Source organism: Lycium barbarum, chromosome 3 (assembly GCF_019175385.1).
Source record: "Lycium barbarum isolate Lr01 chromosome 3, ASM1917538v2, whole genome shotgun sequence".
In the NCBI taxonomy this organism is placed as follows: Eukaryota; Viridiplantae; Streptophyta; class Magnoliopsida; order Solanales; family Solanaceae; genus Lycium; species Lycium barbarum.
Window position 1 is genome coordinate 34444114 of NC_083339.1, and position 26455 is coordinate 34470568.

The window sequence follows — 26455 nt, forward strand, 5'->3', positions numbered from 1 at the left end:
TTGGGCTGGTTGGATATGCAATGAGGTGGCGCCCCCCTTTGGTGTTGGTTTTGCTCCGATAACAGTGCAAAAAGTGTCTAAGTGGAATAGGAATAACCCACCTGAAGTGTTTAAATGGAATAACGATCACTTTAGGTGCTCAAGTGAAAGAAGTGAATGACCACATGTGTCTGTCGATGGGTTTGAAGGGCTACCCCAATTATTATTATTTTAGCTTATAAACTGTTTTCAGCTTATAAGCCCATCCAAACAAGCTCTAAACTATGTTGCTATTCGCGTTTCAGAAATTAAGTTTCTCTTAGTTCACTTTTTTCGAATTTTATTCTGGAAAACTAATTGGACATAAAATTGTTACAATTTTTCAAATTTTGAAAATCTCCAAAAAGCCATTTTTACAATTTTCCCTCCATTTCATTCACAAAATCAAAAAATCAACTCCAATTTATATTCATGTTCGTACATAACTCCAGTTTTCAAATATCATTTTCAACTTAAAAATAAAATTATTATTTTCGAATTTCACAATTCTTATGTCCAAACGCCCACGAACTGTTTCGGGGCTGAGGAGATTGAATTTAACTTGCTTGAGATTTGTTAGGTTTGTTTTTCCTTAAAGAAAAAGAAAAAGAAAAAGTGAGTAGGAAAACAAACTTCCGTACGTCGTCGTATGGGACCTGTCCGTCAATAATAAATACCTGTCCAAAGTACATCACAACTTCCCATCAGAATCTTCTCTCTTCAGAAAAACCTTTGCTTCAAAGAAAAACCCAATATATCTTCTTTTTATTGCATTTCTAGCCATAGCCCATTCTCTACATTTTTATCAATTTTCGCATCAGAATCTTCATCCCCCCTCTCTCTTCAAAAAACCTTTGCTTCAAATAAACCCAAACACATATCTTCTTTCTTTTGCATTTCTAGCCATAGCCATTCTCTACCCTTTTTAGCATTCCCCCCCTCAATCCTCAGTGATTTTTTATTTCTGGGTTTGATTGACGAAAAGGGTTGCCAGAAAGTTTTTACATTTCTAGCCATAGCCATTCTTGATTTTCCGATATCGAGCAAATTTTAGTTTGCTCGGTGTTTTAATGCAAAGGGTAGAAAAAATTCACAAAAGGGTTACTGTTTTTCTCTTCTGTGGTTATAGTTATGCAAGAGATCTTAGATAACTATGAAAACAGTCAATCCCTACTCTCAACCGCCTCACGCGCCGACACACGCCCCCCACGCTCCGCGGAAGGGGAATTAACTCCAGCGGATGACGTCAGCACAAACCCTTTTGACAAATACGAGCTGGGCAAACTCCTTGGTTGCGGCGCGTTTGGCAAAGTGTATCATGCAAGAGACCTTGAGACAGAAAAAAGTGTTGCAATTAAGGTGGTCTCCAAACAGAAAATACTCAAAGGTGGTCTGACGGCGCACGTTAAGAGAGAAATCTCTATCATGCGCCGATTGCGTCACCCAAATATCGTGCGCCTACATGAAATTCTAGCAACAAAGAAGAAAATATGTTTCGTGTTGGAATATGCTATAGGAGGTGAGCTTTTTGCAAAGCTATCTAAAGGCAGATTTAGCGAAGATCTCAGCCGTAGATATTTCCAGCAATTAATCTCAGCCATTGGATACTGCCACTCACGTGGGGTCTACCACAGGGATTTAAAACCAGAAAATTTATTACTTGACGACAATTGGGACTTAAAAGTTACTGATTTCGGGTTAAGTGCTGTTACGGATCAGATCCGACCCGATGGGTTGCTCCATACACTTTGTGGGACCCCTGCTTACGTGGCACCTGAGATTTTAGCTAAGAAAGGTTATGATGGTGGTAAGGTTGATATTTGGTCATGTGGTATTATACTTTTTGTGTTCAATGCTGGGTATTTACCTTTTAATGACACAAATTTAATGACTATGTATAGGAAAATTTACAAAGGTGAATTTTGTTGCCCTAAATGGACTTCACCCGAGTTAAAAAGGTTGTTGACCCGATTACTCGATACCAACCCGGTTACCCGTATCACTATTGAGGGGATTAAAAATGACCCGTGGTTTAAAAAAGGGTATCAAGAGGTGAAACCGGGTCGCGAATTCGAATTCCAATCCGGATCGGATCCGGGTCATGGGTTCAAATCCGGGTCTGGTCATGCCGGGAAATTCTTGAACGCGTTTGATATTATATCATATTCATCGGGTTTTAATATCTCGAGTTTGCTTAGAGGTAACGGTGGATTAGTCGATAAAGAACGTTTCGTGTCTATGGATTCGCCCGAGAAGATAATCGCGAAAATTGAGGAGGTGGCGGAAGAAGAGGAGATGACGGTGGTGCAGAGGAGTAGCGCCACCGTGAAAGTGGAGGGGCAAAATGGTAATTCTGAATTAATGTTGGTGGTTAACCGGTTAACGGAGAAACTGGTAATAGTGGAAATTGAAAAAAGGGAAAATGAAGGTGAAATATGGAAGAAGAAATTTAAACCGAAGATAAGTCGATTTGTTTATCAAGGGGAAGGATTGGTTTCTGGTTGCTGAAAAGGACATTGGCCTAATTCTTTTATGAATTAATCTAATAATTTAGTGATTATTTGGAGGGATCCAAATTTGAAAAAGAGCAGATGAATGCGTTTGTACTATTATTATGCTCTGCTTGCAGTATTAATGTTATACTTCTCCAAAAGTTATGACAACCATATTTATTTTATAAAAGCATAAAAAGGAATACCGGGTTATTCATCTTGTTTTTGCCCGGTAATTTTTTTTCCAAATATTCTTCAAATGATAAGATAATTACTCTTGACGCAGAGGATTGATGTATTGGAGATAGAAAGTTACTTTCGAGGATAGATGCAATTGAGACAGGATGTGACATGATGAAAAATAGTTACTCCATTCATTTCACTTTGTTTGATATTATTTTCTTATTAGTTATTTGAAGAAAAAAAATTACTTTTCTAAATGAAAAATAATAATAAATTATATAAATATTATGACATGTTTAAAAGAATAAATTTTACTTAATCCCTTTAACCTTTTAATGGTTGAAATAATATTTACATCCTCCACATTTTGAATGAGATTGATAACTCGCTTTCGCTTTGACGCAAAAGTTAACGGTTGGAAAAAAACAACTCTCTGCCGGAAAATGTGACAAAAGTCAAAACAACTACTAATATTCTTGGGGAAATTTTTGAAGATACAAAGTTAAACTCTCATTTTGATCCGCTTTCTTCTTTTTGTTTTGAATAAAAATTTACACAAAGCACAGTTTAAGCTTAGTTTCTGTGTGAAAAGCTTGGCTTAGCTAGAGGCTGCAAAAGGATGGAACTAAGAGCCCGTTTGGATTGTCTTAAAGTTGCTGGCTGTTTTCAATTTTTTTGAGTGTTTGACTGACCAGCTTATAAGCCATTTTGTGCTTAAAATAAGCTGTTTTTTTTTAAGCTAAGCCAAACGGGCCCTAAAAGCTTATCATTGTTTGTATTTGACGAAATAGAAAACAAATATGACCGAACAAGCTATGATTGTAGGCACTGAAATTTAGTCGGACTTAAATTCACAAATAATTGGGATCATATTCCAAATTCGAGATGTATTGGTCCAAACAAATATTATGGGCTAATATAATTGAATTAATTGATTTAGTCCAATTGGTATGGATTTAATTGAAGGACCAATTCAATTGGGCTAGTCTATCTTGTCGGATTTCACATGATGAGCCCACTCTATCAGCCCAAGGTCCATGACACGTGTCAAATGACGTGGAGCGCCAAGTCAAGTCAAGGACCAATAAAATCATGCCACGTGCATAAGTGACGCAGCATGTCAAGTCAGTAGATGAATCAATCAAATGTCGCCAAGTGTTCAAATGACATGGTTCAACCAATCATATACAAACCCTAGCTCTCCTCTGCAACTATAAATAGGGGTATTCATAAAGCCAAAAAAAAGAAAAAAAAGAAAAAGGAAAAATACACAGAGAAGCTCTCAGCCGCAAGTCTTCCGCATACTAAGAAGTCTTCGCTCCAAGTGGTGAGCCGCAAGTTTCCATACCTCTACGTTTGTGATTAAAGCTCGGCTCCGCATCCGTAGTGAAATAGCAACAACAAGTAATTCGTCCATTCAAGAACAAGCAAAGCCCTTGATTGACGGCCGTATCGTGAGGAGAAGAATCAGAGGATTACATCTTTTTATTTAAGATTTCATAAAGATTGTAACCCCCGCACAAATTCTTGAAATCAAATATTACTCTTTGTCGCTATTTTTCTTGTCTTGATTATTATTTTCAGGAACGAAAGATTAGTCGTTACAAATTTGGCACGCCCAGTGGGACCATCTTTACATCTCATCTCTTCTCTCCAATAGTCGAACTTCAAAAACACTAAGATGGCTTCCAAGAAGGTCAACTCGAAATCCGCATCCGCAAAAACTACTGGATCCAAATTCTCCGTTGCTGTTGAAAACATCCTAGATGTTACTGAGGGGAGCATCGGACCTGTCACAAGGAACCAAGCCAAATTGCTAAGGCAACGAGTTCCGCAAGCACAGCCTGAATCTACTGTCGTCTTTGGTTCGTGTTCCGCAAACACCACAGAGGAAGGGGAGAATGTCGCCAAAATGGTGGAGAGGGTTCTTGCCCAACTTAGTTTATCTAAGCCCAAGAAATCCTTCAGGCAAGTTGACGATGATGTCTTGAGCACTGGATCTACTCCGCATAACATGTCTGCATCCTATGTTCGCGAAAATCCGTGTTATTCTTCTTCATCTATGATGGTGATGCATGCGATGATGACCAATGCTTTAACTGTTGAAGAACAACTCGCGAGCTTGACAAAGACAATTGGAGACTTGACCAAATATGTGCAAGATCAAGATAATCGAATTGTCAAGTTGACAGACAGGTTTGATAGTGTGATGGAGGGGGATTCGAGTCATGCCCCTGGAAAACGTCCGCAAGCACAAGAAAGGATTGAATCTCCCGCAAAACAAGTGGAACATGCTTCAGAAATCCAAGTTTCCTCTGAAGGGATGATTCCAATCAATCAAATAAAGGAGTTCATCACGGGAACCATCAAGGATAAATATGATGTTTCCGCAAAATCATCCTTTACATATGCGAAGCCGTACACTGCAAGGATTAATAGCTTGAAGATGCCTGCCGGTTATCAACCCCCAAAATTTTAGCAGTTTGATGGCAAGGGAAATCCGAAGCAACATGTGGCACACTTCATTGAAACATGCAACAACGCTGGAACATATGGTGATTACCTTGCCAAACAGTTTGTTCGTTCCCTTAAAGGTTATGCTTTTGATTGGTACACAGACCTTGAGTCCGGTTCCATTGATAGTTGGGAGCAAATGGAGCAGGAGTTTCTCAACCGCTTCTATAGCACGAGACGCACCGTAAGCATGGTGGAACTTACAAACACTCGCCAGCGAAAGGAAGAACCAGTTATTGACTTCATTAACTGATGGAGACATGCAAGTCTAAACTGCAAAGATAGACTTAACGAAGCTTCGGGAATAGAGATGTGCATTCAAGGTATGCACTGGGGTCTCACCTATATCTTGCAAGGCATAAAGCCTAAGACTTTTGAAGAATTGGCCACTCGTGCTCATGATATGGAGTTAAGCATGGCGTCAATCGGAAGTGAAGCGCCGCCGATCTACGAATCCCGCAAAGGTAAAGACAAGCAAGAAGTAAAAAAAGTGGGGAGATATTTTTTCAAGACCGAAAACAAGAATCCATGAACGTTAATGTTGCGCCTGTGAAGTTCACCACTAAAGTAAGCAAGAAGCAGAGCGTAAAGACAACTTATTTGGAGGATAGAGCGAACAAAAAACCAACTTTGAAGGAGATGCAAGAGAAGGATTATCCATTCCTTGATTCAGACGTTTCTGCAATCTTTGATGAACTTCTTGGGCTGAAACTTTTTGAGTTACTCGAGATGAAGCGGCTGAATGAAGTAGGGAGAACTGATGAACCGAATTATTGCATGTACCACCGGTTGATCGGCCACCCTATCGAGAAATGCTTTGTCTTCAAGGATAAAGTTATGGAGCTATCCCGCGAAGGAAAGATTTCACTTGAAGATGAGAAAGAAAGTGCAAACCAAGTTGGTGTCACAATTAGCTCGCTCGATCCAGTCATGACCTGCAACTTTGTTGAAGGATATGGAGAGAAAGACATCCCGAACATATGTCTGGCAGGAATGATTAAGTTTGGAGACTTTGAACCAGTTAATGTGAATGAAATGTTTTCTCTTCTTACACCGAGTGATGTTGTGTCAGTAGAAGGAGGACCGCCTGAAGAAGACGAAGACCAAATTGCTCATCTTGATGATGGGGGTTGGACTCTCGTAACTCGTCGCAAGCGCCGCAAAACAGGTTCGCGAAAGGATTCAGTGAAACGACAAACTAAGGGAAAGAAGGTGAGTAAACCCGAAACAAAAAATCCAGTTAAGCACCCGAAGAAGGAGAAAATAGAGGGGCGCTACTACCAAGAAGCACGTCGGCCAATAACATTAGGAGAATACTTTCCGAGTTGGTTTCACACCAAATTCGTCATTGATGATGTAAAAGCTTCATGTTGTACCGTTGATGAGAAGGAAGCAAAAAACGTAACCTCGTCATGTCCATCATCAGAAGACTCTGCAAAGTCATCTCTTGAAATCATAGATGCGTGCATGGCCAAAATCACATTCACCGATGATGACCTTCTACTCGGCGACACACCTCATAATCACCCTTTATTAATGATTGGGTTTGCACGTGAGCAAAAGGTGAACAAAATCCTAATCGATGGTGGATCTGGAGTTAACATCCTTCTTATTCACACAATGAAAGAACTTGGAATCGCAATGGAGGATCTTTCCGCAAGTCGTTTGATGATCCAAGGATTCAACCAAGGGGGACAAAGAGCCATAGGAGCTGTCAAAATAGACCTCACCATCGGCGAGTTGCAATCTAGCGCGTGGTTGCATGTGATCGGTGCAAGGACTTCGTATAACATCTTGCTCGGTAGGCCTTGGGTACATGAGAACAAGGTGATACCCTCTACTTACCACCAGTGTTTAAAGTATCATGAAGACGGAGTTGAAAAGAAGATTATGGCCGATGATAATCCCTTCACTGAAGCCGAAGCGCACTTCGCCGATGCCAAGTTCTACTTAAAGAAATGTGCCGCAAAAGTTGATGAAGTTGCGATAATCGATAATGCTGAGGTTATGAACAAAAATGCAAAGGTGGTTGCTTGTAAGGAGAAGGCAGAAGTTAAGGAAGATCAAAGGTCCTTCGATGTCAGTAAGTTGCCCAACACAAATGGCGCTTCTTCGAGTAAGAAAGTGACTTCTGTTCTTCGTTATGTTCCAAAGGCCAAAAGGGACGAGGGAAACATGTTGGGAGGACTAACCCTTCCTATCAAGAAGATTGACACAATAATGTCATCCACAAAATTACTTGGAAGATTTGTGGCTAGCAGCTCGCCACAAAATGAAGCACTCCCTACGAAGCGTACAGGTGAAGGTTTCGATCCAAATGCTTACAAACTACTCGCAAAGGCTGGATACAATCCTAGCGAACCATCAAAATTGGGGAAGCTTCCGATGGAACCTGCGGCAAGGCAAAAACGTGAAGGTTTGGGGTATAAACAACCCCCACCAGTTCGCATCTCCATAAGAAGGGCAAGTAACAACTACATCACTGCGGAAGAGGAACCTCCTGCTTCTAACAAAAAGCCGTCTGTCTTTGACCGACTGGGAAAGTCGACCGCGAGAGTTTCTGTATTTGAGAGGTTAGGACCAATGGAGAATGGAAGCAAGAATCGGAGAAACCACAAGCGTATGAAATCATCAGTTTTTCCCAAATCCCAAAATATCTCCAAATACTTCCGAAGTCTGATCCCTTCTAGGATAAGGCGGAAAACGGATCTTGTGGTCTCATGTGAAGAAGTGATAAAAGCAAAGTCGCATGTTGTGGTCTACACCAAGGAGCGGGATGACGATGAAGAAAGTGTTGGCTCTTCATATCACGTTACTGTACAAGATGAAAGGGATACTTTATCTCCAATAAGGGTTGATGAAGAATTGGAGGATTTTTTGTGTTACCATATATCTGTCGATGATGGCGAACCTCAAGAAGATAAAGACGCTAAGGATGCTCCGCCCGAATTTGAAGAAGGGGTAAAAACGACAGTCGACGCATTGAAAGAAGTCAACCTTGGCACTGATGAAGATCCAAGGCCCACTTATGTAAATTCTTTACTTGCAGTCGATGAAGAGAGTGCTTATGTTGAATTACTTAAAGAGTATAAGGATGTATTTGCCTGGAGTTACAAAGAGATGCCTGGCTTAGACCCTAAAGTTGTGATCCATCATCTCGCTGTTAAGAACGGCACACGTCCTATCAAACAAGCAAAGCGACGTTTCAGGCCAGAATTGGTTCCCTTGATCGAAAATGAAGTTAACAAGCTTATTGAGGCTGGTTTCATTCGCAAAGTTAAGTTCCCCACATGGATTTCGAGCATTGTCCCTGTGAGAAAGAAGAATGGACAAATTCGAGTATGTGTTGACTTTAGGGATCTCAACAATGCATGCCCTAAGGATGAATTTCCACTTCCCATTGCTGAGCTTATGATTGATGCCACTACTGGATACGAGGCGATGTCCTTCATGGACGGCTCATCCGGCTATAACCAGATCCGCATGTCACCTAAGGATGAAGAGCTTACCGCATTCCGCACTCCTAAAGGTATTTATTGCTACAAAGTAATGCCTTTTGGCTTGAAGAATGCTGGAGCAACATACCAAAGAGCTATGCAAAATATCTTCGACAATATGCTTCACAAAAACGTCGAATGTTATGTTGACGATCTGGTGGTAAAATCAAGAAAAAAGAGTGATCACTTGCAAGACCTGAGAATGGTGTTTGACCTACTACGAAGGCACCAACTCAAAATGAATCCTTTGAAGTGTGCATTTGGGGTTACCTCCGGAAAATTCCTTGGCTTTATCGTTCGACATCGGGGGATAGAAATTGATCAAGCCAAAGTAGATTCAATCGTGAAGATGGCCGAGCCAAGAAACATCCATGAGTTGAAAAGTCTGCAAGGGAAGCTGGCGTATCTTAGGAGATTCATCTCAAATCTAGCAGGGAAGTGTCAGCCGTTCAGTCGTCTCATGAAGAAAGGTGCTCCTTTCGAATGGGACCAAGCTTGTGCCAACGCCTTTGAGAGCATCAAAACTTACTTGACCAAACCTCCAGTTCTAGCAGCTCCTGTGCCTGAAAAGCCATTGATACTATACATATCGGCACAAAAAAGTTCAGTTGGAGCACTCTTAGCCCAAGAGAATAGCAAAGGGAAAGAAAATGCCCTTTACTACTTGAGTAGGATGATGAAGCCAAATGAGTTGAAGTATTCGCCGATTGAAAAGTTGTGTCTGGCCTTAGTCTTCTCGATTTAGAAGATGAAACACTACTTTCAAGCTCATGTAGTTCGTCTTATTTCCAAAGCAAACCCCATTAAATTTGTGATGTCGAAACCTGTCCTTAGCGACCGACTAGCAAGGTGGTATCTCCAATTTCAACAATTTGAGATTGTGTACATTCCTCAAAAAGCTGTGAAAGGGCAAGCATTGGCGGATTTTCTAGCAGACCATCCGATACCCGATAACTGGGAATTAACTGATGAACTACCCGATGAGGATGCGATGGTCATTGAGATTCAACAACCTTGGAAGATGTATTTTGATGGTGCTACACATCACGAAGGAGCTGGCGCTGGTGTGATATTTGTCACTTCTCAGGAGGAGGTCTTACCGTATTCCTTCACTTTAACACAATGTTGCTCCAACAATGTTGCGAAATACCAGGCACTCATACATGGGCTTGAAATGGCTGTTGATATGAAGCAGTTACAATTACAAGTCTTTGGAGATTCTGAATTGGTAATCAATCAATTGTTGGGTACCTACGAGGTCAAAAAGCCAGAATTGCGTCCCTATCATCACTATGCACAAAAATTAATTGGGTGGCTCGGCAACGTAACTCTCCAGCACGTGCCAAGAAAGGAAAATAAGAAGGCTGATGCTTTGGCTACTTTGGCTTCAACATTGACTTTGCCTGACCAAGCGCAAATCACTATCTGCCAGAAATGGATAGTACCGCCGGAGGACGATGAGGATGAAGAAAAAGCAAACTCGAGCTTCTTGTGGTCGTTACTGAAGCTGAGAAAGTCGATTGGCGACAAACCATGATCGATTACTTGTGTTATAGCATTCTTCCAGAAGATCCAAAAAGAAAGACCGAAATTCGTCGTCGTGCCCCTCGCTTCCTTTACTACAAAGATACGTTGTACCGTAGATCGTTCGAGGGAGTTCTCTTACGTTGTCTGGGGGAAGAAGAAGCGACTCAAGCTATACAAGAATCCCACTCTGGAGTTTGTGGATCACATCAATCTGGGCCAAAACTGCACTTTCATATAAAAAGGATGGGGTATTATTGGCCAACAATGGTGAAAGATTGTTTGGACTATGCGCGAAGTTGCAAAGCATGCCAATTTCATGCAAATTTTATACACTAACCTCTTGAGGTGTTACATCCAACTGTTGCATCTTGGCCATTTGACGCTTGGGGGCTAGACGTGGTTGGACCGCTACCGAAATCTTCTGGTGGCCACTTGTACATCTTAGCTGCAACGGATTACTTCTCAAAATGGGCTGAGGCTGTCGCCCTCAAAGAAGTAAAAAAGGAGAATGTGGCAAACTTCATTCGAGTAAACATCATCTATCGTTTTGGCATTCCTAGTTATATCATAACAGATAATGGCAAGCTGTTCTCCAACAAATTGATGACTAAGATTTGCGAGCTTTTTGGCTTCAAGCAACGAAACTCGTCTATGTATTATGCTGCTGCAAATAGACTAGCTGAAGCATTTAACAAGACCTTGTGTAACTTGTTAAAGAAGATCGTCTCCAAGTCTAAAAGAGATTGACATGATAGAATGGAAGAAGCTCTTTGGGCATACCGAACGACTCATCGCACACCGACTCAAGCAACTCCTTATTCTCTTGTTTACGGAGCTGAAGCGGTCCTTCCACTTGAACGCCAAATACCTTCATTGTGGCTCGCTATCCAAGAAGGGCTCACTAAAGAATAAAATGCTCGTCTACAACTTGAAGAGTTAGAGGCCCTTGATGAGAAAAGGCTGGAAGCTCAGCAAAGCCTTGAATGTTATCAAGCTCGTCTTTCCCGTGCTTTCAATAAAAAGGTTTGCCTGAGGTCCTTCCAAGTTGGTGATCAAGTCCTGGCGGTAAGAAGACCTATTATCATATCTCATAAATCTGGAAGCAAGTTCACTTCAAAGTGGAATGGGCCATATGTTGTCCAAGAAGCCTATACAAGTGGTGCTTACAAGCTTATAGATGCAGATGGCTTGCGGATCGGTCCCATCAACGAAAAATTCTTGAAGATGTACTATCCTTGAAGCAAGATGATACTCCTGGCCCGCATGAGTTTAAACTGTGTACGGCCCAAAAAAAAAATCCGCTAGGTTGAAAACTTCGTAAGAGGCGGCCTAGGCAAAATTTAGGACAAACAAAAAAAGTCCTCTAGGTTGAAAACCTCGAAAGGGGCGGCCTAGGAAAAAGTTAGGACAAAAAAAAATCCTCTTTTTTCGGAACTACGAAATGACTTGATCCTCTTCACCGAGGTACGTAGGCGCTTAGAGTTTCATTCTAGGTTCAGTCGCATAAAAAAAATCCTTCTTTTTTGTTTTTATTTCTGAACTATGTTATGACTTGATCCTCTTTACCGAGGTACGTAGGCGCTTAGAGTATTATTCTAAGTTCAGTCGCATGAGTAAATATATATATATATATATATATATAGCATGGCGATATGGGATCGACGCTTGACCTCTTTCAGCGAGGAGACAAACATAACTGGAAAGAAGAAGACAATTCACAGCAATTGAAGCCGAAGATGATTGCAGTTTGTTTTAAACGCTTCTATCAAGTCGGCATTATTTCTTCAAAGAATGATGCCACTAAAAAATCTGATGGATGCTCCAATTAGTCGCTCGCCAAAGCTAGAATGTCGCTCCTATGACGAGTTGAGATTATTTTTACCACACATACAAAAAGCTGAAGAGTCGAACAAGATAGATTCCAAGCTGAACTTGGAGAATTATCCGTACAGATGTAGAAATAATTTGGCCTTAAATTTTATAAATATTGTAGTTCAATGAGTCGTCTTTCCAAAAAAATTGGAATGTCGTCATTTCGGCACTCGTACCCCGAGTTATGAATTTTCTCCCACCGAAGCGCAAAGCTGAAAAATAGAACAAGGCAGCGTCTGAGCTAAATTTGGAGAATTATCTGTACAAATATAGAACGAATTTGGCCTTCATTTTTATAAATATTGTATTTCAATGAGTCTTCGTTCCAACAAAATTGGAATCTCGTCATTTCGGCACTCGTACCCCGAGTTATGAATTTTCTCCCACCGAAGCGCAAAGCTGAAAAATAGAACAAGGCAGCGTCTGAGATAAATTTGGAGAATTATCTGTACAACTATATAAGGAATTTGGCCATGATTTTTATATATATTGTATATCAATGAGTCCTATTTCCATAGAAATTGGAATCTTGTGATTCCAACACTCGTACTCCGAGTTATGAATTTTCTCCCACCGAAGCGAAGCTGAAAAGTCGAACAAGGCAGAATCTAAGCTAACTTTGGAGAATTATCTGTACAAATCTAGAAGGAATTTGGCAGTGATTTTTATATAGATTGTAGTTCAATGAGTCATCTTTCCATTGAAATTGGAATCTTGTGATTCCAACACTCCTAGCTTGACGAAGGGGGCATGCTCCTCATCGGTTCGTGGTAAGTAATTCATGTCAATATGGCCGGAAGGATTGTGATTCAATCTTGGCTTCGTTGCACGACCCTTTGACGCCCTTTGCGGAGGCTCCGCGTACCTGCTTGGTCCTCTAAACCAAAATTTCACCCAATCATGGATGGACACCTCATGACGGCCACCTTCGGCAAGTTTGTAAAAGGCTGAAAACAAGTATACACAGCTCTTGGGGAGCCATGGTTTCCCCTGATTGTTCATTTGCGTCAATTCTTTCGCCGAAGGAATAACTTCATCATAAAAAGATCCGTGAATGGGAAGTCCTGCAATTGTTCGTAAGTCCCAAAGTGAGATAGACATCTCCCCGATGAAAGTGGAAAGCGTATTGGTAGACGGACGCCAAAGCTCACAAAAAGCATGCAGTACGTTGTCATCATAATCATATGTAAACAAAGAAGCGTAGATGGCATCGTAAACTTTGACACGCTCCAAGACTTCCTTATAGCGAGGAAGCACATCTTCCACCCACTCCCAATAGCCAGGTGTGTAGCAAACTTTTCCGAAACCAGAAGGCGGGACACTCCAGTTGTTGAAACATCCATTGGGATGAGAAGATTCGGTGGGCGCGACTTCTCGATGAATTGCGGACTTCAACAGAGGGACGTCCATAACAGTGGCCTTGCCTGAGAAGTTGCTCATGACGTCTTTGGTCTCCTTTTTAGACCATTCAGCAAGATGAAGCGTAGAAAGCTCACCGTCAAGTGAGAAGGCACCGATTACTGGAGGTTGAACCTCCAAGGCAAGGACTTTGGCGTTCGAATTTCGTTTGTCGCTCACTATCTCTAGATGAGGACGTGGCGTATCGCGGTCACGAAAGTGCATCATCTTTCTTTAACGTTAAAGCCGTACAAATGCGCCCAAAGACCTACAAAAGAAATAAAATAAAGGGGACAAGTAAGTTTCGTAGAACATGTCCAAAGCCAAGAAAGCAAAATCAGATTCTGTGGCTGATTAAAAAAAATATACCTGAGCCAATATAGAAGAAATTTGATTGTGGTTTTCGTATATGACGTAGTTCTATGAGTCTTCTTTCCGACGCCGCAAACCGTTCGTGATTGCGATGTTCCTAAGTCAAGATATAAGATTTTTCGTCAGGACGCGCAAGACTAATAAACCAACGAACCAGAACTCAAAGTCTGATTCTCGATCAATATCTGAGAAAATATAGATGCAATTGGGTCGTGGTTTCCTCGTGTGACGTAGCTCTACGAGTCTAGTTTCCGAAACATCAAGTGGATCATGATTTCGACGTTCCTACATTGAGATATGAATTTTCTACCACAGACATGCAGAGCTGTGAAGAAAGTGACGAAAATACATATGGAAGAAGAAAATTACCTGATAGAGATGGGTCGAACCAGCTCGACGATGCTTCAAATTGACGCTCAAACACCAAGAGAAGGCGGTGTATTTATAGATGTCAAAATCTGGTTCCTACATAGACTACACAAAGAAATCCTTGTTCTAGTTGGAATCTAATCATGGAAAGTTTAGGCTTATGTATGGAAAGTTTAAACTTATGGAAAGTTCATATTCTCTCCTAATAACTCAAAGAAGTACCATGCAAATATGGAAAGTATATGAGAGATATGCATGTTGATGGTATGATTTGCTTGGGACTAAAAAAAAAAAGGGCTACAGGGATTTTCTAATACGAGTTTTAGCCGTGTGCTATGCTCAGGACTAAGTCATACATTGTCTACGGGCCATTCTCTTGATACACATTATGCCCCTTGTGTAGTTGTCAAAAAAAAAAAAATTGGCTACATATTTCGACAAAACTTCGTTTTCCCAGCTATTGATAATAAAGGAATACCATGCAATATTTTCATAAGCTGGAAACAACTCAAATTCAAAAATAATGAGTTGGCGAAAGACCAAAAGCTAATTGGACCTCTTGCAAATTAGAGAATGCCACCGCAGAAAAAAAAAACTTGTGGACGATCAAGTTGCGGCACCATGGAAGAACTTGAACGTAGTTATTTCTTATCACATTTCAAATATTTTGGGGAAATCAACTAGACGGAGTAAAAAAAAAAAGTGTTTGCTTCACGAATACTTCAAGTCTCGTCTCTAAAAGGCCCGACAAGTCATGCACCTCAACCAGCCTTGAAGCAGGGGGCATTTGTAGGCACTGAAATTTAGTCGGACTTAAATTCACAAATTAATTGGGATCATATTCCAAATTCGAGATGTATTGGTCCAAACAAATATTATGGGCTAATATAATTGAATTAATTGATTTAGTCCAATTGGTATGGATTTAATTGAAGGACCAATTCAATTGGGCTAGTCTATCTTGTCGGACTTCACATGGTGAGCCCACTCTATCAGCCCAAGGTCCATGCCATGTGTCAAATGACGTGGCGCGCCAAGTCAAGTCAAGGACCAATAAAATCATGCCACGTGCATAAGTGACGCAGCATGTCAAGTCAGTAAATGAATCAATAAAATGTCGCCAAGTGTTCAAATGACATGGTTCAACCAATCATATACAAACCCTAGCTCTCCCCTGCAACTATAAATAGGGGTCTTCACAAGCCAAAAAAAAAAAAAAAAAAGGAAAAATACACAGAGAAGCTCTCAGCCGCAAGTCTTCCGCATACTAAGAAGTCTTCGCTCCAAGTGGTGAGCCGCAAGTTTCCATACCTCTACGTTTGTGATTAAAGCTCGGCTCCGCATTCGTAGTGAAATATCAACAACAAGTAATTCGTCCATTCAAGAACAAGCAAAGCCCTTGATTGACGGCCGTATCGTGAGGAGAAGAATCAGAGGATTACATCTTTTTATTTAAGATTTCATAAAGATTGTAACCCCCGCACAAATTCTTGAAATCAAATATTACTCTTTGTCGCTATTTTTCTTGTCTTGATTATTATTTTCAGGAACGAAAGATTAGTCGTTACAATGATATCCCACATGATAATTGTATTTAAGAGACTATGCATAACCACAAGCATCTATATATACATGTTTATAATTTGATATTCATTGTTTGTTGCATTTCTATTATGCATGGTTCTGCACTGATAACTCCGAGCATGTGCTTATATCTTTAAAGCCTTTCACTCGTAACTAAGCTAAGGAGATATATGTATCGGGACCACTTATAATAAAGTGGGAAGCATCAAAGGACCATTTGAAGAAGTCTTTATCGTACTACACCATGCTTGACGTTGAGTAGAATAAAATGCAAGGAATTGAACTAGAAAGTGAAGATGTAGGAGTTGAACCTAACCCAATCGAGGACATGGCCTTGGACAGCCTTAACGAATCTGGTGATCAAGAGAAAAACGTCTCCATGAATGGCAATCGGGGAGACAGTTGAAGGGTGGCTGCCAAGAACCAGCTCCAGGAATGGAAATTGTGGAGATAATTTCCTTTTACTATGTTAACTTTTTTCAGTTTGAATGTACTTTGAAGACCTAGCTAGAAGTACTTTAGACTTACTATGCTCATGCTTAACTGCAATACTAGGGTTATATTCAGGCACCAAAATAGATTGCCGCGTGATTGATACCTAGTGCCTACCTACTTGCACAGAGCGAACCATCGTGGCATGGTATAAATCCAATTCGCGTTCAAGTAATTCAATTTCATTTAATTAATTACAATATTAAATGAGAGGAATGAGACAAACACTGTTTTAATTAAACTACATAATTAATAGCATAAACTAAGACATGAGTAAAGTGTCATTCCTGATGCTATATGAGAATCCATAGCAAACATAATATAAATTCTCTATATACAGAGCTTGTATGACGCTCCGAATGAAATAATAAAGTTACGGGGCTAGCCCGCACGCACTACACAAAAATATATAGCTGAAATGGAGTGATCCACGAATTTAAAGGTGGGCTCACCAAAATAAAGGAGTCCTACCCTGTATGTTTACCGTTCTGCACCTAGTTGTCTAGTAAATCGGACATCATTAAAAAAAATGATGGCTGACATGGATACTTAGATATGCATATTATAGCCGCCATTTGTGATGGAAGCAAGAGTTATACAGAGATATACAGAAAAGTAGAAAGTACGTGAAAGATAAATTGAACAAAAGATAAATTGAACAAAAGTAATTTAACTTATCAAAGCATCCACAGAAATATAAGTCACTTAAAATCAGTTTATGATTTAACCGTCTCAAATGTCATATTTGTCCCCCGACTTCAAGGCAATATCTCAATTTTCATATTTATAAAGCAATGTATACATTTGGGATGTCATCCACAAAACCTAACGTACTCTCCCGATCAGATAGGTTATGATACATCGGGATACAAAATTTACGATTCTAATCATCGTCTCAATCTGTTACACCAGGTATAAAATCTACGGGTCCAATCATTCCCTCGACTTGATGAATAAATCAAAGTCAATTTTATTTTTGTAAGAATCTCATTTACTTCTATTTTCTCAAGTCATGGCCTTCGCCTGCATTATTTTCATTAAATTAGTAAATTATTTCATTTATATAATATAATTTAAGAGAGAGTTATTTAAAAAATTCTATTAGAAAGCATGCCATGAGTTTATAATCAACATACGAGTTGTAGGAATATTTTCCATGTTTCCTTTCATTCCTTGAATTGGTTAATATACAAAATATTCTGACCTAAAATAGGAGATTACAAAATATACAAAATATTCTAACCTAAAATAGCAGACTACAAAATATTCTAACTAATATTTACATAATCTATCACACCCCCGCAGTCGAAACGAGAGGTTTGCGAACTCTGAGACTGTCCCGAAAATCTTCAAATAAGACTTGTGGAAGTCCCTTGGTGAAAATATCGGCAATCTGATAACGGGATGGAACATGAAGGACACGAACCTGTCCTCGCGCAACCTTCTCACGAACAAAGTGAATGTCCATTTCAATGTGCTTGGTGCGCTGATGTTGTGCTGGATTTCCTGAAAGATAAATGACACTCACATTGTCACAATACACCATAGTAGCCTTATGAATAGGACAATGTAATTCCAACAGAAGATTGTGAAGCCAGCATGACTCGGAGACAACATTAGCAACCCCCCTATACTCCGCCTCAGCACTCGAACGAGAGAGGGTAGGTTGGCGTTTCGAAGACCACGATGGCGAAATCCCATCATCCAAAAAATCATAAGTAGTTGAAGTGGGAGAATGTAAATTGGAAAATAGGAAAACATTCTCATCAAAAATCACGTGATGAGAAATAATGATTTTGTTGGACGATAAATCATAACACTTATACCCCCTATGATTAGTAGGATACCCCAAAAAGACACACGGTGTAGACCGGGCTTGCAATTTGTGGATAGTCGGAGAAGGAAAGAGGGGATAGCATAAACACCCAAAAACCCGAAGATGAGAGTAAGATGGCTTTCTTTGGTATAGCACTTGAAGAGGAGAAACATGACCCAATAATTTGCTTGGTAAAATATTAAGAAGATATGTTGCCATTTGTAAGGCGTGATACCAAAACGAAGGGGGGGGGGGGGGGGGGGGGGGGAGAGGCATGAGCAAGGAGAGTCCGAGTGATATTATTGATAGATCGGATTTTTCTTTCGGCTTTCCCATTTTGTGATGACGTATATGGACAAGAAAGACGAAAGGACATCCCATTAGACTCACAAAATTTCCCGAATTGTCCATTATCATATTCCCTCCCATTATCACATTGGACATTTTTAATATGACGTTCAAATTGGGTATGAATGTGGGCTTTTAAAACCAAGAATTTCGCATAAACATCGGATTTCTTAGCTAAAGGAAAAGTCCATAAAAACTTCGAAAAATCATCCAAAAAAAGAACATAATACCGATGACCCAATGAACTTAACACGGGAGAGGTCCACAAATCACTATAAATAATATCAAATGGCATCAAAGATTCGGAAATAGAAGAATCAAACGGCAACTTAACGTGTTTACCAAGAATGCAAGAACGACAAACACTAGAATGACTAAATTTATTACATTCAATGCATTTATTACGCCTAATACAATCTAAAATAAAATTTCCCGGATGACCCAAACGATCATGCCAAAAAGGAGAGGACAACGCCGCAAAGGTTGATGGAGTGGTGGTTGGATATTTGATGGTGGTGATTGGATAAAGATCTCCCCAACTATCACACCGCATTAGTGTCATCCCCATCTGGTCCTTCAAAAAAAACCCATATGGATCAAAATCAACAGACACAGAATTATTAGTAGTAAACTTCCGGACTGAAATTAAATTCTTAATGAGTTTAGGAGCATGTAAGACATTCCGTAAGGATAAAGGGGGGTTTGGGGGAGGCAAACTAGTATGACCACAACCACGAATTGGAATCGAATGACCATTTCCCACAACAATACCATTATTTTGATTGCTCAAATTAAAATAAGACGAGAGATTACCGTCTGAGGAAGTCATATGAGAAGTGGCCTAGGTATCCATGTACCAATTTTGATCGGGCGGGTTCAAGGTCATGGTGTGCATTGCAGACTCAATGTCGGTTGGAACATACGACCCCTGAGGGGCCACTGCTGCCGTGTAGAGCTACTGGGCTGGAGGAGGGCCCAATATACCCTGCTGTCGTGGCAGGACAAGTGGGGGAAGAGCCCAAGAAGTCGTCGGGTACGGGCAGGGGGGAGGAGCAGCCCAGCGAGGCTGCGGGACCCACTGCCAGTGACCAAACTGGCCGGCAGTCCACTGTTGCGAAGGGAAGCCCGCTGGCTGCTGACCGCCGCTGCTACGGGCTGAACCACCGCGTCCGCCGGTGAATTTTCCGCCGCCTGAGCCGTGGCCAGATCCTCCCTTATGGCCAGTTCTAGAATTTTGGCCGCAGGAATTTTTGGGTTTCCCTCGGCGTGAGCTTGTGTTGTCCGAGGGCAGTGGCGCGTCGTCGACCGTGGCTACCATAGCCGAACCAGACCCGTGAGACACCATTGCCGCAAGTTCACGTTCTTCCAAAACAAAAGAAGACCGAGCCTCTGTGAATGGGGGGAGCGGCTTTGCATGGCGAATTTGTGTCCCAACCCCTTTGTACGCTTCAGTGAGACCCGAAACCATTTGAAGGACAAGGCGGCTATTCGTCACGGGAGCCCTGACGTTTTTCAGTTGATCCGCAAGGCTCTTTAGTCGTTGACAATAGGCGGAGGCATTAGGAAAATCCTCCATACGAGTTGTCGTGAATTCTTATTCGAGAGTCACCGCACGAGAGGTTTGATGATCTTGGAATATATCACGCAAGCGAACCCAAGCGTCCATGGCAGTATTGTCTGGTTCGATGATGGTGTTTAACAGATCATTTGAAATTGTCGAATATATCCATTGAAGCACGGTGGCGTCAATGGTCGTCCATAATTCGACTTCCTCATCAGTTTTGGGAGCCGGCTTCTCCTTACCTTTGAGTGGAGGAATGATGTGATGAAGGACCTTGTGAGAACGAGCATGAATTTTGAAAAGCTCGGCCCATGTTCCGTATTGTGAGTTCTCCATCTCAAGAGTAACAGAGATGTGATTCTTGATATTGGAGACCGCGAGGGCCGGGTGGAACGAGAGCTTAGCCGGAGTGGTAGTTGCGTCGGCCATGGCGGAAAAAAAATAAAAAAGGGCGATGGAAAGAGGAAGAAGAAAGAGGGACTAGGGCGTAGCAGAAGGAGGAAGAGAAATAAACCCTAATCTGATACCATGTAGGAAATATTTTCCGTATTTCCTTTCATTCCTTGAATTGGTTAATATACAAAATATTCTGAGCTAAAATAAGAGATTACAAAATATACAAAATATTCTAACCTAAAATAGCAGATTACAAAATATTCTAACTAATATTTACATAATCTATTAGTAAGTTGAGATTATTATATATTTATATTGTAATGCGACTAAGTAAATATTATATTATTTTATATTGAAATATAATTATCCACTACAATCAACCCACGGACCCCTAAGTTAATTGAAGGGAAAAAAAATTGGTCTCGCAATGGTCACTCCAATTTTTGGAAGTTTTCCTAAAAGTTAAAACCGAGAATTGGGGCTCTGAATGTTATTTGTACTACTGTTTGGGTAGTATTATATTTCTTTTTGATCTTTGTTAAAACATCATGATGGTGACTTTTACATCCTTTCTGAAGGTTGACGAGTTCAATTTTTCCACTGCATTAAGCAAGTGGAAAAATGTAATCGTATTAAAAAAAGGTTGAAAATTAATGGTCACTGAAGTTATGTGTTTTGTCTTTAAATGGTCATTTCGTTTTCACTCATCATTCTGTTATTTATATTTAAGTGAACTGAAAGTTAATCGCACGTTAATAAATGAGTAAAAACAGCACTTTTGGTGGAAGGAATCTGTCCTAGAAATAAATGTTTTGTTAAATCAAGATGGTTTTCGAATGGTACCTAATATGCCGTCCCAATACAAAAATCTTACAAAACTGTGGACTTGAACAAATTAAAATATTTTTTGCAGAAATGTCTCCAATAATCAGATATTAAAATTCACGTAATTTGATTTTTAAAATCTTCTCTGAATTCTTATAGTAGGAAATTTCCTCGGTGTTAGGCGTGTGGGAATACGTTGACATAGACACCTCGTGCAACTGTGGTATGAATGATCCTTCTTCGAACTTTAATCAATGGTACCACTTGGTTGTACTTGTAACTAATAGAATTGACTAGTAAAATTACGTTGCGTAACAATTATATATATTCTTGCTCTCTCCAATTCATTTTGTTTATCATATATAATTTGACTTGACACAAAATTTAATTTAAAAGTTGTATACGGGTAAAACCGAGGATATGGATGTATTCGGTTTCCCGGTGTGAACGTTATGTTCGTCATGCTCGGCCAGGATAAGACCGATTTATCGGGGATCGGGCATCAAGCTCGATTTGGAACGAGACATTAAGGCAGGATGAAGAGGCGGTTAACCACCATGAGGAGAAGACCGGAATATCCGCCCTCAGCCGAATATTTCGGCACCAATCCTGGCAACAGCTGTCAACAGATTCCTTTCCTTACTTAGAATTATACTAGGGTTAGGACTCCTCTACTATATAAAGAGGAGGCCCCCATTCATTTGAGGGGCTCTCTTTTTTTGGCACATAAAAGGGAAATCATGTACTAAGCAAGGAAATACAATCATCTGAGTTCATTCATCTTTTCTAAAGTTCTCTTTGTTACTCACTGTTCAAACATCCGATCATAAGGATTCGACCTCGGTTCTCAGTACCCGAGGCCAGTCATTATTCATTTTGGTCAGATCTATGTATTTCATTTTACTGATTCGTTTATCATGTAATCTAATCTCGTGTTGAATTAAACCACATATCCTTAGCACCGCATACAAATTTAATTGTTTTCCATTTTAAGGTTAAACAGTTTGGCGCCCACCGTGGGGCCAGGGATAATAGTGGTGGTTTAATACAAGTTCTGATTACACTCGATATTTTACACTTGTTCTTTGAGGTTTGATTTCAGATCTTCAGTCTGACGCTCTCCCAACTGAGCTATCCCCGCAAAGCATGTGAATGCACTAGCCGGGAATCGAACCCAGGTCTATACCGTGGCAGGGTAGTATTCTACCACTAGACCACTGGTGCTGTTGCCGAGAGGGATGCTGTTAAAGAACAGCTTCGGATGGCGGTGGAGCAAGTTAACGAACTCAGGTCAACACTTACTGCGGCCGAGGCAGAGCGGGATAGACTAGGCCGGGACATTATCGATCTGCGGGCTGAACATAAAAGAGCCCTTGGCCAAATCTCGAGCTATGACGGTATGTTGGACTAGCATAAAGCCAATGTGACTGCTGCCGAGAAGGCTAGTAATCTTCGGGCTGAGTACGTGCGGTGTTTATCTCGAAGAGAGGCTCTCGAAGAAATTCAAGCCACCAGAGTGGATTTATCAGATCTAATCGAGGAGGCCAAGAGGCTCGAGGCAGAGGCGAAGGCTGTGTTCGATCCTGAGGATTCGGATAGCGACCTCGAGTCAGCCGAGGAAGAGACCGAAAGTTCGGGTGAAGATTAGGCTTAGAAATTTTAAGTGGTAATGATTCATGATCTAGTGTATGCGGCATGCGAACGACCTTATTTGCGAACTTAGACGTCTCCAAGTCGCGTGACATGATCAGGTTTTTAGTCCATGTTGACTTTGATCATTGTTTTATTTATAAATGCAAAGATAGATCCAATCACAATATTTTTTGTGTTTTTAGACCGTAGTCTTTAACTGTAGACTGTAGTCTTTAACTGTAGACCGTAGTCTTTAACCGTTTAGACCATAGTCCTTTCAGTTTGCGTAAGGTTTTTTAGACCGGAGTCTTTAATGTTTACATAGTTCGCATATTTAGGAGTCTGGTCCGGCAAAATGCAACATTGGCAATAATATACTATCTTGATCGAGACAAGATTTTTATTGATGGACCGGAGATGTAACTACAATCATTGTCGTGGCAAGAACAAACTAATTGGACACGATTCAATCGATCGTTTGGTCCTTACATCTGGTCCTATCGTTCAAGCCTTGGCTTTACATAGTTATCACTTAGCCCAGGGTATAGTAGTCCCCTAGTATTCGAGTCCGGAGGTAAGTCCATGTGTTCCATTTGAAACCGGGCCACAAACTCGCGTAGGGTTTCGTCATCTCGCTGCTTTACGTTGAACAAGTACGATTTTCGGGTTTCGACCTTGATGGCTTCGGCGTGAGCTTTGACAAAAGCATCCACAAGAATGGAAAATCCAATCTGATCCAGAGAAGCGGGATAAAAGCCTTATTTGCAAATACCATCACACTCACGGCCATCGAACTGAAGATTGTCGGCAGTTGAGAGAGGAGATCGCCTGTCTGTTTAATTTGGGACACCTTTCTAAGTGAACGAGCAAAAACTCACTTCAAGAACGTGGACGCTAACTGTTGCGTCCAAACGCACACGCAAGTATACGTAGTCGTACAAGTAATATAGTGATTTTAGAAATCGGATGTCGAACCCACAGGGAGTTATGATTAACCGTCAACTAAATTAAACTATCCAAATTATCTATACAAGAGATGAAATTTGAAGATTGTGATTATAAACTAATTGAAGATAAAAGAGGAAAATAGTGAACTTCAACAAAGAAAGAGCGGGTTTTTATATTATCAATGAGACGAATGTTCCAGGGTTGCGGTTGGTTCACCAATCCTGTTGAGTTTTCGAACTATTTCCTTTAATCCGAATTATCGACGATTGCTAATTTACCTGATTATTAACTCTCGTAGTATTCTCCCGAACTACTACTCGCCTATTCAAAAAAGTTCGCCGCCTATATTCCTATGGAATTGACTTGTTAAGAACGCAATTCGTTTATGGTATTTAATTGAACGCGGTGCCTAGGTATATTTCTATCCTAGCCACAAATCCTAGCCCAACTGTAGGGATAATTAGATCACGGCCTCTCTAATCCTTCTCTAATCTAACAACATCTTTCCCAAGCATAACAGGACTTTTATGGTTGTAATGTCGGCTATGGGACGGGTAGAAATTATTTGGGTAAATAGTGACTAACCTCCCTAAGCACTTTCAGACACATACATTATCAATCCTTTATGCACTTCCTCTTGTCAATATTTAAATCATTCTTTTTCACTTCACCTTATGCACCCTTTAACATTAAGCACTCTTTTTTTTTTTTTTTTTTTTTTAAAGTTTCCACCTTAACTTCCCTTTATATCAACCTCCCATTTACTTTCAAGCGCTAAATTTCTAATGTGCTTTAGGAGTTCGGGATCAAATATTACAAGTTATACCAACAAAGGGAAATGGCTAAAGATATGGCTACCAAAGAAAATAGGCAAAACGCTCAAAGGGGTTAACGAAGGATATCACATATGGGTAGGCAAATAGATGGTCAAAAATTATGGCTAACCAAGAAATGCCTATATCCTCTCCTAGCTTAACACACCTAGTTTCACTTTGTAGACATACCGGGCAAGGTCTAGACATCAATACGATACATGGAGTATATACAAGAACACTCACCACACATGGCACACTCATGGTTCAAGATGGATCCACATAGACCTTCTACTTAGCAAACCAGGACACGAATTCAATGCAAGCATTATTAAGCCAAAAATTTAACAGAAGAGTCAAGTAGAAGAGCTTAGGTGTTCTGAAACAAGCTATTATTTTTAAGCACAATTTTACTTTCAAAAGTTCGAGAATAGCTCTTGTTGTCAATAGTGTACCTAATCCTGAGCACCTAGCATTCAATTGGTTTCAAGGGCTCTCATCTCCACCTTCTCCTAAAAAAAAATTAATCCTAAAAAAAAAAAATTACCCGATTCAAAGGTCCCCCCTCGGGAAAGAACCGAGGCCATAAGAAAACCAAAGGGGGCGATGATGAATGCCACTGATGAGGGACTTCAGAAGTTACTAAAGAAAATCAAAGAAAAAAAAATCTTTTTCGAATTTTTCAAAAAAACTTTTCAACACTAAGACTCAAAACTAATAATAATAAAAATAAAAAAAATCCTAAGGCATATTAAATCATCATCCTCAACCTTACCAGGGACGTATTTCCCACCCCACACTTAACATCATGCAATTCCCTCAGTGCATATAGATGGAAAAAAGTAAAAATAGGTAAAGCAAGAAATACTCCCCGAGGCCCTCTAGGACCTAGCTAGCAACATGCTATCATCATTAAGGGTCGACACGACCCCACACTTAAGCTTAAACATGCTCTTCAGCTTTCAACTTCGGGTACTCAGACTTCCCCTAATCTGCAAAACAAAAACAAAATAAAACAAAACGCGACACTATAAAAATAAAAATCTATAATTATTACACATTGGGTTGCCTCCCAATAAGCACCGTAGTTAACATCGTGGCACGGCGTGAATCAACATTACCACTTTTCCCTCCACTTTGAGGATATGAATTGCGCCCCTAATTTTGCATCAAATTTTCTACTCCGCTCCTGGGGCAGTGGTGTGAAAATAAAGGAACCAAGCAATAGGTGTCGCATCTTGCACTTCTTGGCCCTTAAGTGAGGAATGTCATTTTGCCCTTTTGGTGTGGTAAATTTTAGGATATAAGGGTCTTGTTCCTTATTTATACACTTCTCCAAAAGCTTGGAGGGCTCGATTTCCATGTCACCAACCAAACATAATGTAGAAAAATATTTAGAATGAGGACCAACACGGCCCAACTCCGAAACTGCCTTATTTTTGACATCCTCAGTCATATGCACCCCCTCAACATTGGCATCATCAACAATATTCTGGTCGAATGGTTGGAATTCCTCTTCCTGCTCCACAAGTAGGACAGTATCCACAACAACTGGTGGTTGGGCATCAGACATCTCAACCTTTTTATTCATTAGAGCCTGCAGGTCATGGATATCTGAATCAAATTTGTCTATCTCTTGTCTGAGCTCTGTTCTGCCTTCTATCAATTGTGTCACCATGTTTGTGAGTCCATCGCGGAGAAACCCATGAAATTGCATTTCTTGAGCTTGTTCCGTTAGCCAAGATTGGCTCACTATCTTTGCTTCTTCGAAGTTATCTCCTTGTAGGAACTCATTCTCT

The 26455-nt window shown here is 40.5% G+C and overlaps 3 protein-coding genes across 3 annotated transcripts; 2 read left to right on the forward strand and 1 right to left on the reverse strand.

The window, feature by feature from the left end:
- The first annotated feature begins 700 nt into the window (after positions 1-700).
- Positions 701-4249, forward strand: LOC132630981 (CBL-interacting serine/threonine-protein kinase 14-like). Its single transcript, XM_060346573.1, has one exon. The coding sequence runs from the start codon at positions 1150-1152 to the stop codon at positions 2524-2526; it is 1377 nt and encodes a 458-aa protein (XP_060202556.1). The 5' UTR covers positions 701-1149; the 3' UTR covers positions 2527-4249.
- Positions 4250-9452: 5203 nt separating this feature from the next.
- Positions 9453-10241, forward strand: LOC132630692 (uncharacterized). The gene has a single exon (XM_060346251.1). It carries the CDS (start codon positions 9453-9455, stop codon positions 10239-10241), a length of 789 nt encoding a protein of 262 aa, XP_060202234.1.
- Positions 10242-12418: 2177 nt separating this feature from the next.
- Positions 12419-14680, reverse strand: LOC132633845 (uncharacterized). The gene is made up of 3 exons (XM_060350275.1): positions 14243-14680; positions 13871-13970; positions 12419-13769 (listed from the first exon to the last, which is right to left on the reverse strand). The coding sequence occupies exon 3, from the start codon at positions 13727-13729 to the stop codon at positions 12785-12787; it is 945 nt and encodes a 314-aa protein (XP_060206258.1). The 5' UTR covers positions 13730-13769; positions 13871-13970; positions 14243-14680; the 3' UTR covers positions 12419-12784.
- Between the last annotated feature and the right edge of the window lie 11775 nt (positions 14681-26455).